Source organism: Lacerta agilis, chromosome 15 (assembly GCF_009819535.1).
Source record: "Lacerta agilis isolate rLacAgi1 chromosome 15, rLacAgi1.pri, whole genome shotgun sequence".
In the NCBI taxonomy this organism is placed as follows: Eukaryota; Metazoa; Chordata; class Lepidosauria; order Squamata; family Lacertidae; genus Lacerta; species Lacerta agilis.
In genome coordinates this window covers 29,708,935-29,721,425 of record NC_046326.1, presented here as the reverse complement: position 1 = coordinate 29,721,425, position 12,491 = coordinate 29,708,935, and the positions used below count along the sequence as shown (strand labels likewise).

Below are 12,491 nucleotides of genomic sequence, written 5' to 3'. Positions count from 1 at the left end.
GCAGAGTCCATCATCTTCCCAGGTAGTCTGTGCACTGTCAAACATGCTTAGTCAGAATCTCCTTTCTTGTCATTTGGAACAGCAGAAAACAAGCTTGCTCCATCTTCCACGGGACAGCCCTTCAGGTAGTTAGCTACCAAATCACCTCTCCGTCTTCTCTTATCTGGACTAAACACAGCCAACTTCATCTAGCACTCCTCATAAGGCTTGGTTCTCAAGCCCTTTCATCACCTTGCTCGCCCTCCTCTGCACACTATCAAACTTGTCGATATCTTTCTTAAACTGAGGTGCCCAGAACTGGACACAGCACTCCAGGCAGGAGAACAGAGTGGTACTATATATATATATATATATATATATATATATATATATCCCGTTCCCTGTCATTTACAAGATGGTTGCCATGCCACGAGCCACGATTTGTACTGGATATTAATATAATACTCAAAATTGCTATTTTGGTCCCAAAACTGAGGCCTCCCCATCAAGGGACTAGAGAGAGGGGGGGAGGAGAGAATATTTGTGCTTCATTAAAGCTAATATAATTGCTAATGTGGACGACCATCTGCATCATCCGACACAAGATGCTGGTCCTTTCATCTGACGAAATGGACGAGAGCCTGCAAAAGCTGGTGCCGTAATTAAAGGGTCGACGTTCGAGGATCTACAGCAGGGCTGGGGATCTTCTGTGGGTCCAAGAAGGGCTACATCCCCTTCTGGGAAGCCTTATAGGAAGGCCAAATGCCAGCAGTGAGCACAGCCGAGGAGGAGAAAGAGGAGCAGCAACAAATCCAGATGTAATCCAAGCGAGTTTCTACACACCCCTCTTGATCCTCCAGCCAGACAAGTGAGAGGCTTTGTCAAGAGTTCAAGGACATAGTCCAGCCAGGCAAAAACATTGGGACCAGTGAGAGGCGTGGCTGGGAAAAGGGTGGGCGGCTGGGGTGCATTTGGCCCCTTGGCTTCAGGTTCCCCACCTGGGTCTTAGGATTCTGCTGCTGATTCTTCTGTAACACATAGCCAGTGAAAGTCTGGAACGGGAAGCGAACGAGGAGGGTGCGGCTGCAGAGGCAGATTTAGAGGAGTGCAACCAGTTCACTGGGCGCCAAGCCGAGAGGGCATCGCAGGGGGCGCCACGAAAACGCTGAACTACGGAAGGCAAGAGGCGGCAGGGTGCTGAATTTTGGCAGTACACAGGGCGCCGCTGAAACTTTAAGGCCCAAAGTCTGCCAACAGCGGCTGGTTCACAGGAGCCCGGAACATTATCTGCAAGTTCCCCACCCTAATAACCCCCTCCCCACTCGTAGGTAGCTACCCCAGTGGACCAGACTGAAACCCTCTTTGGCATTTCAGCAGGTTTCATGCGAAAGGACTCTTCTTCGCAGACAAACCAGCTACATCCATGACCACTAAAGGCATCCTGCTCGCTGCCCGCCTTGTTTGTCCCCGCAAATATCTGGTATACTGCATCTGGACAGGGGGGTTCCATTAAGCCTCCACAGTTTCTGGATGAGGAGTCACTTCCTGGCCAATTGCTGTGGCTGGGTTGGTCCTCCACGAATTTGTCAAACTCATCTTTTTCAAAGCTGTCTATTCTTTCGGCCATCCTCACACACTTGGGGTGGCAGATTCCAGTTGACCACCAGGACAGAGAGAGAGAAAGCAAGAAAGAAAGCCATTTCTTCATGCAGCACATAGCTAAACTATGGAACTCACTTCCACAGGAGGCAGTGACAGCCACCAACTTGGATGGTTTTAAAAGAGGATGGGACAAATTCATGGAAGAGGAAAAGGCTATGCTGAGCCTCCACAGTTAGACGCAGCAATGCTTCTGAATACCACTTGCTGCAAACCACAGGAGGCAAGAGGGCTCTTGTGCTTGAATCCTGCTTGTTGGTTTCACAGAAGAGGCATGTGGTTCACTGCTGCCAGAACAGGATGCTGGACTAGATGGTCCCTTGGCCTGATCCAGTAGACTCTTCTGTTTTTTACCAGTGGCCACCAACAAGGAACCAGTTGCAGCTCAGGAAAAAAGCCTTCCTTTTCAGTTGCTCTCAATTTTCAAGGGCTGAGATTCGGAGCAGGGTGGGGAGTGGGGTGGGGTGGGGGAGAGATGGATGATTCATATGAAAGCATACAAGTGGAGAGAAGAAGAGCAGGAGCATTTATTTGTGGGGTGGGTCCCCAAGCACACATACACACCGATTCCGACCTAAAGCAATCGCAGCTCGAAAACATTAAATATAGCAACCCTCTCCAATGAACACACATCACCGCAGCCAAGAAGGAGAGTCCGCTGCAATTTGCAGCCAGCTCCTGTCCCCACCATCATCCCCAGACTCATCTGCCATCTGCTCGCCGAGGGAGGGGGGGGAGGAAAGGAGGCCCCCACCAATGAGCTCCCAGCCTACTTGTAAACTTAAGCGCGTAGAAAGCGACGCAGGCAGTAAAGCCCCGCGATCCGACCCAGAGCTTTTGAACGCTGCGCCGTGATATATTATTAATCGTTTTTATAATGCGATGCCATAGATTGCTGTCGCTCGGGGCTCCGTTCCCATTCCTGGGGTTTGGCTGGAGGGGGCGGAGGAAAGGGGTCTGCAAACTGATTCCCCCACACACACAAACACACACCCTTCCACAGTGCAAGGAGAGGAGGCAGCTGCTGGAATAGCTAACTGTACACACATAGCAGACACACTACAGGGCTGTGCACAGGAGGGGTGATGCGGGAACAGGAGGAAAACTGGAAGGCAGGGGGAGCTAAAAGGGGAAAGTTACCACCCCCACCAAGACTGGGGCACAGTTTCGGTTCTGGTCCGCAGGGACAAAACACTGGGTCCTCTCCAACGTTAGAGAAATGGGCAAATGAGAGACCAAGGCACGTCCCTTCATTCCTATGGCTGGATGCAACCCATCGCCAGCCTCTTCTGGCAAAGCGACTTTGACTGATGAGCGTTTCCCCCCCCCCCCAGACCTGTGATAAATTCAGATTCCCTTGAAATGCACAGAATGGGAATGAGGGGGATGGATGGAAGCTCAGCCCCACTGACAACTTCACCAGCGCCCCACCCCCCCACCCCCCACGAGTAAAGCCCTCTCCCCACCTCAAATCTCTCCCCTTCCCTCCTCCAAAAAAGGATGAGTAAAAAAGAAGGCAGGCAGTCTCCTCGTCTTCCTTGATTGCTGTTTACAAGACCAGACTTTCCCAACGGAGAGGTGCAAAGATTTGTATAGTGAGCCACTGTTAAACGACAGGAAATGTCTTCATGTGTTTGTGTTGGGGTGGAATCGTTGCTTCCAAGAAGTCCCACATGCACGAACACCCCCTGACGTTGTGCCTCCCAGAGAGCCCTTTGCAAAAAAAAAAATTACAATGGGGGAGGGAGGAAATTGGGTGCCATGCACCTGCCCCAGATCTGCCAGAAATATTAAACACACAGCAATATTTCTGTTTTCCTTTGCTCCATACATAGGTCCTGAAATTGCACCCGGTATTATAAGCACCACAGAGAAAGAAGTGTTTCTCATTGAATCCAACCTGCCTCTGACTGACACACACACACACCTAGCACAGTGAACCCCCCCCCCAAAAAAAAATGTCAGTTTGCAAAGAGGAAAAGTGAGGGGGTGTTGAATACATAGCATTGTCCGTGGTCCACTGCAGACAGATCAGGGAATCCACTCCCTGGGCAAAATGATGGTGCCAAAATCCCTAGCGGCTACTAGCAGTTTTGCAGTTCTAGAGGGAAGGGGTGACTCAGGTGCAAGGTTGCAGGAGACACCCACAAACTCTCTGTTGTTGTCGTTGTTGTATCGTCGCCCCCCCCCCAAAGAAAACCCCAACACAAATTAAGCTGGGGTCTCAGTGTAAATGCATGCAAGCCCAGGGTGAGGTAGTGCTTAGAGTGTCAGAGAAGGCCTGGGCAGATCCAGATTGAAATCCATACCAGGAACGCACAGTTGCTGTCCTCAGCCTACCTCGCAGGGTTGGTTTGAGGGTAGGGGCAGCTTGAGCACTTTAGTGGTGGAAAAGGGGGACACACAACGGAAGTGGATAAGAGAAGGTGCCAGTCCAAGCTCAAGAAGCCAGGTGCCATTGTACACTCCAAATGACACACCGCCATGTACCGATTCCTTCCCCTGAAACCCCACAACACAACACAACACAGCCTCTAGGCATGTGGAGAGTGCCTTGTCCTCAGCGAGCCTCCACACACAAACATCCTGGGCAGGGGGATTCCAGACAGCTGAACCCCTGGACCTATCTGCTAGGAACTTCTCTGCCAATGAACCACTTTGAGGACCCTGCCACACCATCAAGGGGGTGTTTAAATGGGATGGGGGGGTCTTTTTGGTGCTGCAGGAAGTCAGGAGAAGGTTCAGAACCACTCCAGCAATTATCACAGAGAAGCCAGGGGAGGAAGCTTGTTTCACAGCCATTAATCCTTGAGCAGGAGGGTGTGATCTCAGATTCAACTGTGTCTACATGGTATCTCCCCACCTCAACCCCCAGCACTGACAATTCTTCCCTTCCCTCTTCCAATCAGAGGAAGAAATAACATGCCACTATATTAAGCTTTTTTTTAAAAAAAATGCACATATTCACAAACCTCTTCCATTGAGACAGGATGTGATAGCAAAAGTTGTACAGTATCAGGGAAGAGTAAAGAGGCAAGACCCTCTTTCTCCTAATGATCGGGAGCATCCCACTCCCAAGAATGAAATAACGCCCCCCTCAAAAGGAAGGGAAATGGAAGTCTGGTTGGGGAGGGGGTTAATAAAGGTATGTAGAACCTTCAGGTCCAGAAGTAGTCTATCTGTAAAGATAAGCTGCTCCAGGGACCAGCAGCAAGGGGAGAGCTGTGTTGCTTCTTGTGCCCCCCCCCCATGGGCGAAGGCTTCAAAAGGGGCATCTGCTAGGCACAAACCAGAGAAACCTTTGGGATTTTTCCATACCTGCTAAGAAGAGAGCCAGTCAAGAGTTAATTTCAACCCAGGGAGGGGAAGCTGCTCTGCATCCCCAGAAAGGGGGGGGGGGCTAACATATGGACAGCAGGATGGTTGGAGTGAGGGAAAGCCCTCTGCTTATGCTCAGAGGCTCTGCTTCATGGAAGGAGGCTGAGACCCAACATTAAAATCAAGGAGTTGATATAGGCCTCGGCTTGCTCTCAACATTGATGTGAGGAGAGGATGGAACTCTGTACATGCTCCGTGCTCCTTTCTTTGTTAGCCTCAAACCATTCCAAATGTTTTCAGAGTTGTGTCGCTGTGTCCCAGATCTGAGCCCCACTCCTTCAGAACAAGCCTGGAGTTCCAGCTTAAATGAAAGGGAGGGAGGAGAGAGGGAGAGAAACGCCTGAATTAGGGGTTCATGGACGCCACCCCACTCCTCTGAGAAAGACTCACGTCAAGTCCAGTAGTTACACCAACTGACCCAAGAAGTCCATTCATCAGCTTCACATTTCTGCAGGCAGCAGTAATCGAAATGCACTCTGCAAATGCTCAGATGCCCAGGGGAAATTGAAATACTTCTCTGGTTCCCCAGGCAACATCCAACATGATACTTGGTCTGCTCAAGGGGGGCGGATTTACGGATGCTTGTTGGGCTGGCTCCAAAATGCACTCTGCACATACCCCGAGGTATATCCGCCCCCCCACACACACACACACCTTTCTCCTACATTTCCGGACCACGAAAGAACAGCTCGCTTGTCTGCTAGCGCCTAGCCCACCGCCCCCCAAAAAGCAATCCAAGTTGGGCCGGGGTGCTCTCTGCACAGGCCCAGAGACACTCTCGTCTTTCCAAATTGTTTCTGGTTTCCAAAAGCATGCTCCGGAGCCAAGGAACGAAACCCGCCCCGTCCTCCCTCCGCATCCGGCATAGGGGGGAAACTCACCATGGCTGATCAGAGCCCCGATGCAGCAGAAAAGGGCGGCGGGTCCGGAGCGAGCCCTCCCCGCCGAGGCGGCCATGGCGGAATCCGGGTCGAGGCGTGGAGCGGGCAGAAGCGAAATCCAAGCACGTGCGAACGGAAAGACGAGCCCAAGCCGAGATGTGGGAACGGGGGGGCGAGGTAAGGGGCGGGGCCACCCCGGAGACAAAGGTGGGGGGTCCAGAGGGAGATGGGCCAAGGAGGGGGGGTCCCACCTGCTCCTTCCTCGAGCCACCCCAGATTTCCACCCAAGGGGGGGAGGGTCCCCCCTTTTTGTCTACCCCCACCAAAAAAAATAATATTCAAGAAGCTTGGGGCGAGAGGGAGCGAATCCCACGTGCAAACCTTGGCGAAATTGGTTCGAAAGAATCAAAGGAAAGGCGATTGGCGGTGTGTGTGGGGGGGGGGGGGTGTTAGGCAGCAATAATGGCAGGAGGGGAATCTGGGCGGGGGGGGATACAAACGGATGGATGGGAGGGAGAGAACAGGGCAGCCGGCGAAGTCTTGATGCAAAGCCCCTTTTTAAAAAAAATATCAGAGCGCCCCCCCCCAAATAAAAATGGCAAAGCCCCCAATAAAAAAATCAAATCCCCTCCCCAATTAAAATTGGGGGGGGCAGAGAAAAAAGTAGAGAGGACAGAAAATAAGAGAGCCCCACCACACGCACACACAAAAAAGTGTTGGGGGCGATTTGGGGGGTGGCGCTGCTATAATCCAAAGCGCTCCTTCTTCTCCTCCGGGGCGTCCGAGGAGGCGATCCGAAGGCCCGGCCTGCGAAGGGGCGTCCGAGGCAGGAGCCGGCCCGGGCGAGCGCCGAGCCGAGCCCGGGGAGAAGCGCCGCTCCGGCTGGCTCCTGCCTCGCCTCCCGGGTCCTCCTCCGCGGCGAGGCTGCGCCGATCTGAGCTCTCTGCCGGGAACGGCAAGCGCCAGAGAAACTCCCCCCCGCCCCCCTCCAGCCGCCCACCCCCTCCTCCTCCTGGCCCCCGCTTTTCCTTCCATCACGTGTTTTCCCCAGAGTTTCTGCCGCCGTGTGCACGGCCTCCCCCCCTTTCCAGGGTCAGGATGCGTTTGCACACACGCGTACACATTTTGGAGCGGGGGGGGGGCGAGGTATAAGGCTGTGTATACGGTCTCCGGGGGAGGGTTTGCGCTCGGTGGCAGAGCGCGCGTGCTTTGAATGCAGAGGGACCCGCTTGCAATCCCCGGCGTCTCCAGGCAGGGATCCAGAAAACACCCCTGCCTGCCTCGGAAAGCCTGGGGAGCAGCTGCCAGCCCGTGTACGGGGCTGGACGCGTCACTGCTCTAGGCTTTAATGGGAAAGGGCGGTAACTCAGAGGTAAGGAACACCTGCTTGGCACGCAGAATGCCCCTGGCAGCATCTCTGGGTAGGGTGCCCTGTCCGAAACCCTGGCGAGCCTCTGCCAGTCAGAGTAGACCTAGCCAGCATGGCATAGTCAAGTGGCTAAAGTGTTGGACGAGGGAGACCAGGGTGGAAGCAGATGGAACCCTGGAGAGCTGCAACCATAGAATTGTAGAGTGAGAAGGGACCTTGAGGGTCATCTAGTCCAACCCCCTGCAATGCAGGAATCTTTTGTTCAACATGAGACTCGAACCCATGACCCTGAAAGTAAGTCACGTGCTCTACCGACCAAGCTAAAGCTCAGTGTCCAGTCACTGTAAGAGAGTACACAATGCTAACAAAGGTCTGACTCAGCACCTTTTCCTACCTTCCCATTTATTTCATCCCATTATGCAGAGCAATGAGGACTAGAATCTTGCATTATTTCTTAGGGGTAGGGGCCAAAGCGTGACGGGCAGAGCAACTGCTTTGCATGCAGAAGGTCCCCAGGTCAATCCAGGCAGCACCTCCATGTAGGGCTGGGAACGTCCCCTGCCTTAAATCCCAGAGCTGCTGCCAGTCCGTGTAGACAACACTGAAGCAGATAGACCGAAGTTATAAGGTTATAGGTTTGATCCCCAGGGGCACATTCAGTTTGGGCTGTGAATGCCACACCCACCCACACCAGACTTTATTTAACAAGATGTAAATATTGCTTCAAGGGGCGCGGGTGGCGCTGTGGGTTAAACCACAGAGCCTAGGGCTTGCCAATCAGAAGGTCGGCAGTTCAGATCCCCGCAACAGGGTGAGCTCCCGTTGCTCTGTCCCAGCTCCTGCCAACCTAGCAGTTCGAAAGCACATCAAAGTGCAAGTAGATAAATAGGTACCGCTCTGGCGGGAAGGTAAACGGCATTTCCGTGCGCTGCTCTGGTTCGCCAGAAGCGCCTTAGTCATGCTGGCCACATGACCCAGAAGCTGTACGCTGGCTCCCTTGGCCAGTAAAGCGAGATGAGCACCGCAACCCCAGATTCGTACGCGAATGGACCGAATGGCCAGGGGTCCCTTTACCTTTACCTTTAAATGTTGCTTGATGCAAAAATATGATATAAAATATGATGTAGAATATTCACTTTAAAATTGCTATAAAAATAGACTTTAAGAATGTAAATGCAATAAATTCATTGAAATGTAAGGCGGAAATCAATAGGTTTATTATGTGCTTGCTGGGGAGGGGGAGTTTGTTTAACAGAGATTGAAAGCTGTACAGCAGAGGTGCCTGTCTAATATCAAGAGGCAGACAGTTCCAGGGGATAGATGCTGCCGCACTAAAAGATTCATTTCTCCCATGTGCGGAAAGATCAGTAGTACACATTATTTCCTTTTAAAGGGGAGGGCATAAAGACATTAAAAGTCCAGAGTAAAAAATGACAACTGCTCCAGTACTGAATATTATCTTTATTAGTTGTATTAGCAGTAGTATTAATATTTTATTAATATTAGCAGTAGTATTAATATTTCTTACCAGCTCTTCATCTAAGATGTGGGTGACACCAATCTAAAAATACAGTATTAAAATAAACTACGGGGTATAAATGTTATAACAATGATAGCCCTGTTGCACAAAGGTAACGTTCTCCATTTTTTTTCTCTCTGCGCATTTTTGCTTCTGGCCCTGCTCACTGCCTGCATGTGGCCCCCGGAAAATTTCCCAGAAGCGAATGCGGCCCTCGGGCTGGAAATGCTTCCCTATCACAGAGAGAGAGAGAGAGAGACCTCCATCAGACTTACTAGGCTGGTTGGACAGTGTGGCCTTTTCTGACCCACTCATCAGTTTGAGAGATGGTCATGAGGTGGGGGGGGGTCCTCAGGTGGCAGAATGGACAGCACCATTTCATAGGGGGCAGAATTGCAGTTTTGAATGCTCCTTTGTGGAAAAATTCTCCCTGTTAAGTATGAAACAGAGCCTGATGGCCTAAACGGAACCCTTTTCTCCCTTGTGCTGTTCGCCTTACCCCCATCTGCAAGGATTAATTGCAGGGAGGTGCTTTTTACAAAAAATGACATCACCCACCTGCAGTCTGAAGTGGTATGGTCCATTCTATCACCTCATTCATGCCTCCTGCTAGGTTTCAATCCTTCACAATAACAGGTTTTTGTTTTGTTTTGTTTTTGCTAAATTGCTGCACTGTGGGGAGGCCTGTGCATGACCTCTTTGGACTCCCCGTTCTGCTCTTAACTCTCTTGTTGTTGCTGGGTTTGATGATAAATTGCAGTTTTATTACAATTCAATCCATCACATCCCAGACCACAGCTATTCTGAACGAAGTGCAGGATGGGGAATCTTCTAAATAAAGAGAAATAAAGATGAGTGATTCAAACTTATTGAAGTGTGTGTGTGTGTGTGTGTGTGTTATTATGATCCAGCTGCAGGCAGATTTATCTTGATGCGCAAATGGCTTTCACTGACAGGTAAGTGTCGTGTGAATGATCCAGAGATCCTGTCCTCTGCGCTGACAGTTTCGCACATTTATTTATTTTTATCTTCAGAAGCATTTCTGAACCTCCTGTTTTTGTTTTGTTTTTTGGTTTTTAAAGGTTCTTAAGTGGTGCAGGGAAATGCTTGCACGAAAATAGTGAAACAATAGTCATTGGAAAAAACAAAAACAAAACCCAGAAATCTGGTAAGAACAGAGTCCATCCTTATGGGTCAGGGAAAGCATGACCAAAAATAATAATAATATGCATGCCTTTAAAAATGTTTGAAGCCACTGATGGATGATGCTTTATATATAGCAGAGGGAAGGGCACTCCATAGAACAGGGGCAATAGGAAAAAATTGGATCCCCACCCTGTGCTGTTTCGTAGGGTGCAGAGCTATGAGTAACATTCCCCCCAGATGTTCCACTAAGATGATTAAGGAAGTTCATTCAGTGGGAGAGCATCTGCTTTGCATCCAGAAGGTCCTGGGTTCAATCTTCATATAGCGCATAATCAAACTGTGGAACTCCTTTCCACAAGAGATGGTGATGGACACCAACTTAGTTGGCTTTAAAAGATTAGGATTTTGATGGCTACTAGCCACAATGACTGTGCTCTGCCTCCATGGTTGGAGGCAGTGATGCTTATGAATACCAGTTGCTGGAAGCCACAGGAGGGGATCTTGTGTTTGGGTCCTGCTTGTGGATTTCCCTCAGGCATCTGGTTGGCCACTGTGAGAACAGGATTCTGGAGTAGAATGGCCCATTGGCCCATTTTGAAAATGGAAGCCATGGTTGAACTGAGGTGTGTACATTTCAGGCAGCCATTGAGCATGCTCAGATGACATCTTCACTGAATGTGTGTGTGTGTGTGTGTGTGTGTGTGTGTGTAGGTGTGAGGAAATAAATCAGGTAATTCTAATCAAATGAAGACATCCCCACCCTCACTCTGGTCTGTACAACAATATGCAAATGACTTGAAACCCCCTGGGGCTCAGAAATGTCCCCAAACAGCTGAGCAGACTAAGGTGTGTCAGGAAGTCTATCACAATTATTTTGGAGGGAGAACTAACCAGGAAGGAAAAGACTCACCCATCAGACTCATCAAATTTCTCTCATCCTGAAATTTGGAACCATGAACTAGATAGATAATACCTGCTCCATCTCAGTAGCAAGCGAGAAGCAAACACTGAATCCATGAACAGGGAATTTCAATAAGCATCCCGAGTATAATTTTGTAAATGTCAGGGCTTGTGAAAACTCTCTTCTGTGTTAAGAGCATAGCACAGAAATGTCCCCTGGCAAGGAACGAGTTCCGTCTCAGAAACTGTTTTTAGGGACAAGGAGAGAGTCTACGAATCTGCAATGAAAACGGAGGGCCTTCTCGGTAGTGGCGCCCTCCCTGCAGAGCACCCTCCCACCAGATGTCAAGGAGACAAAGAACTACGCAACTTTTAGAAGACATCTGAAGCCAGCCCTGTATTGAGCAGCTTTTAATGTTTGACGTCTTGTTATGTTTTTATATGTGCTGAAAGCTGCCCAGATGTAGATTATTAACTTTTTATCCTATCAATAATCTAAGGAACTCGGGGTGGCTTCTCTGAACAATCTCCAGACAAACAGCTTTTTTATTTCTTTTAGATTTAAGTTTCTGCCAACTGCAGAACCTGAGATTGGGGTAAAATCTACACTGACCATATTCTTCTCCTTTTCTGTGAGAAACCAGCCTGCTCGCCACTTTCAATGTTTTGGTTTAGCCCACCCTACCCCACACTCATTGAAAAATCCCTGTCATCTCTCCTTTCTTTTTTAGCCTCACAACGACCCTGCAAGACTGGCTGAGCTGAGACATAGTGCAGGATCAATCTGGCTGAGTGAGGATTCAGACCAGGGTCTTCTCAGCCCCAGCCTGATGCTCCTAACCACAATAGCATGTTCAACGCACACAGTTCCTGCTGCTCACCCGTGTGATTTTCTGCCTGTTGAAGGGATGTTGGTTGCTGGGCATGCAAACTGGGCTGAGAGGAGGGGACTGGTGCAACAGATTAAATAATTTTTATTGCAAGGCAAGTATGGTGCCACTGGCATTGGAAATTGACCTTAGTCACGTTGTTGTTTTCATAAAAGTTCCGTCATTTATCTTCGATGCAATTCCCACTGTGGCCTTATAATTTGAATCCCCACTGACAGATCTCAGTCAATACGGCAGTGAGCTCTGGCTCTACCTTTTTTGGTGTCAGGACGGCTCCAGGCCATAAATAACGACCGAATCTGGGGACGGTGTATGCGTTTGTGTGTGAAATGGTAGTTTATCAGAGGAATAGAAAAAATAATCAAGCTACCCTTTAGGCATTGCCAGCACCCGCAGAAGATAAACGTCCAGGAAAGCGAAGGAGAATTGGAACCCCACAGCAGAATTTAAAACTTCCAATTGAGTATAATTCCAGTCACTGCCCAGGCTGCTAAATCAAATCCTGTGGTGGGAGGGGGAAGGGGCAGAAAATCAATGCTGGACACTGAGGACCACTGTGCTGAATCGGATTTAGAGACATTTTACGAGGGAGGCGCTGAGTTCAAATCCCTGAAGAGCTCTAAAGGACAACGGGTGACCTTGGAAAAGTCCCATTTTACTTTGCTTGTTAATTGCAATAATATCCCACATTTCTTTGCACCAGTAAGTTCCATGCAGGGTGCCAGGGCTCTCCGTCTCATTTTATCCTAACAGCAACCCTGCAATGTAAG

At 49.8% G+C, this 12,491-nt stretch overlaps 1 protein-coding gene across 1 annotated transcript in view; it reads right to left on the bottom strand.

The window, feature by feature from the left end:
• The window catches only part of TMEM132E (transmembrane protein 132E), a 119,829-nt gene extending 113,575 nt beyond the window's left edge, over positions 1-6,254 (bottom strand). Inside the window, exon 1 of the mRNA XM_033171623.1 lies at positions 5,898-6,254. Within this exon, the coding sequence (XP_033027514.1) occupies positions 5,898-5,973 (76 nt within the window). The 5' untranslated portion in view covers positions 5,974-6,254. The remainder of the gene's footprint in view (positions 1-5,897) is intronic.
• Between the last annotated feature and the right edge of the window lie 6,237 nt (positions 6,255-12,491).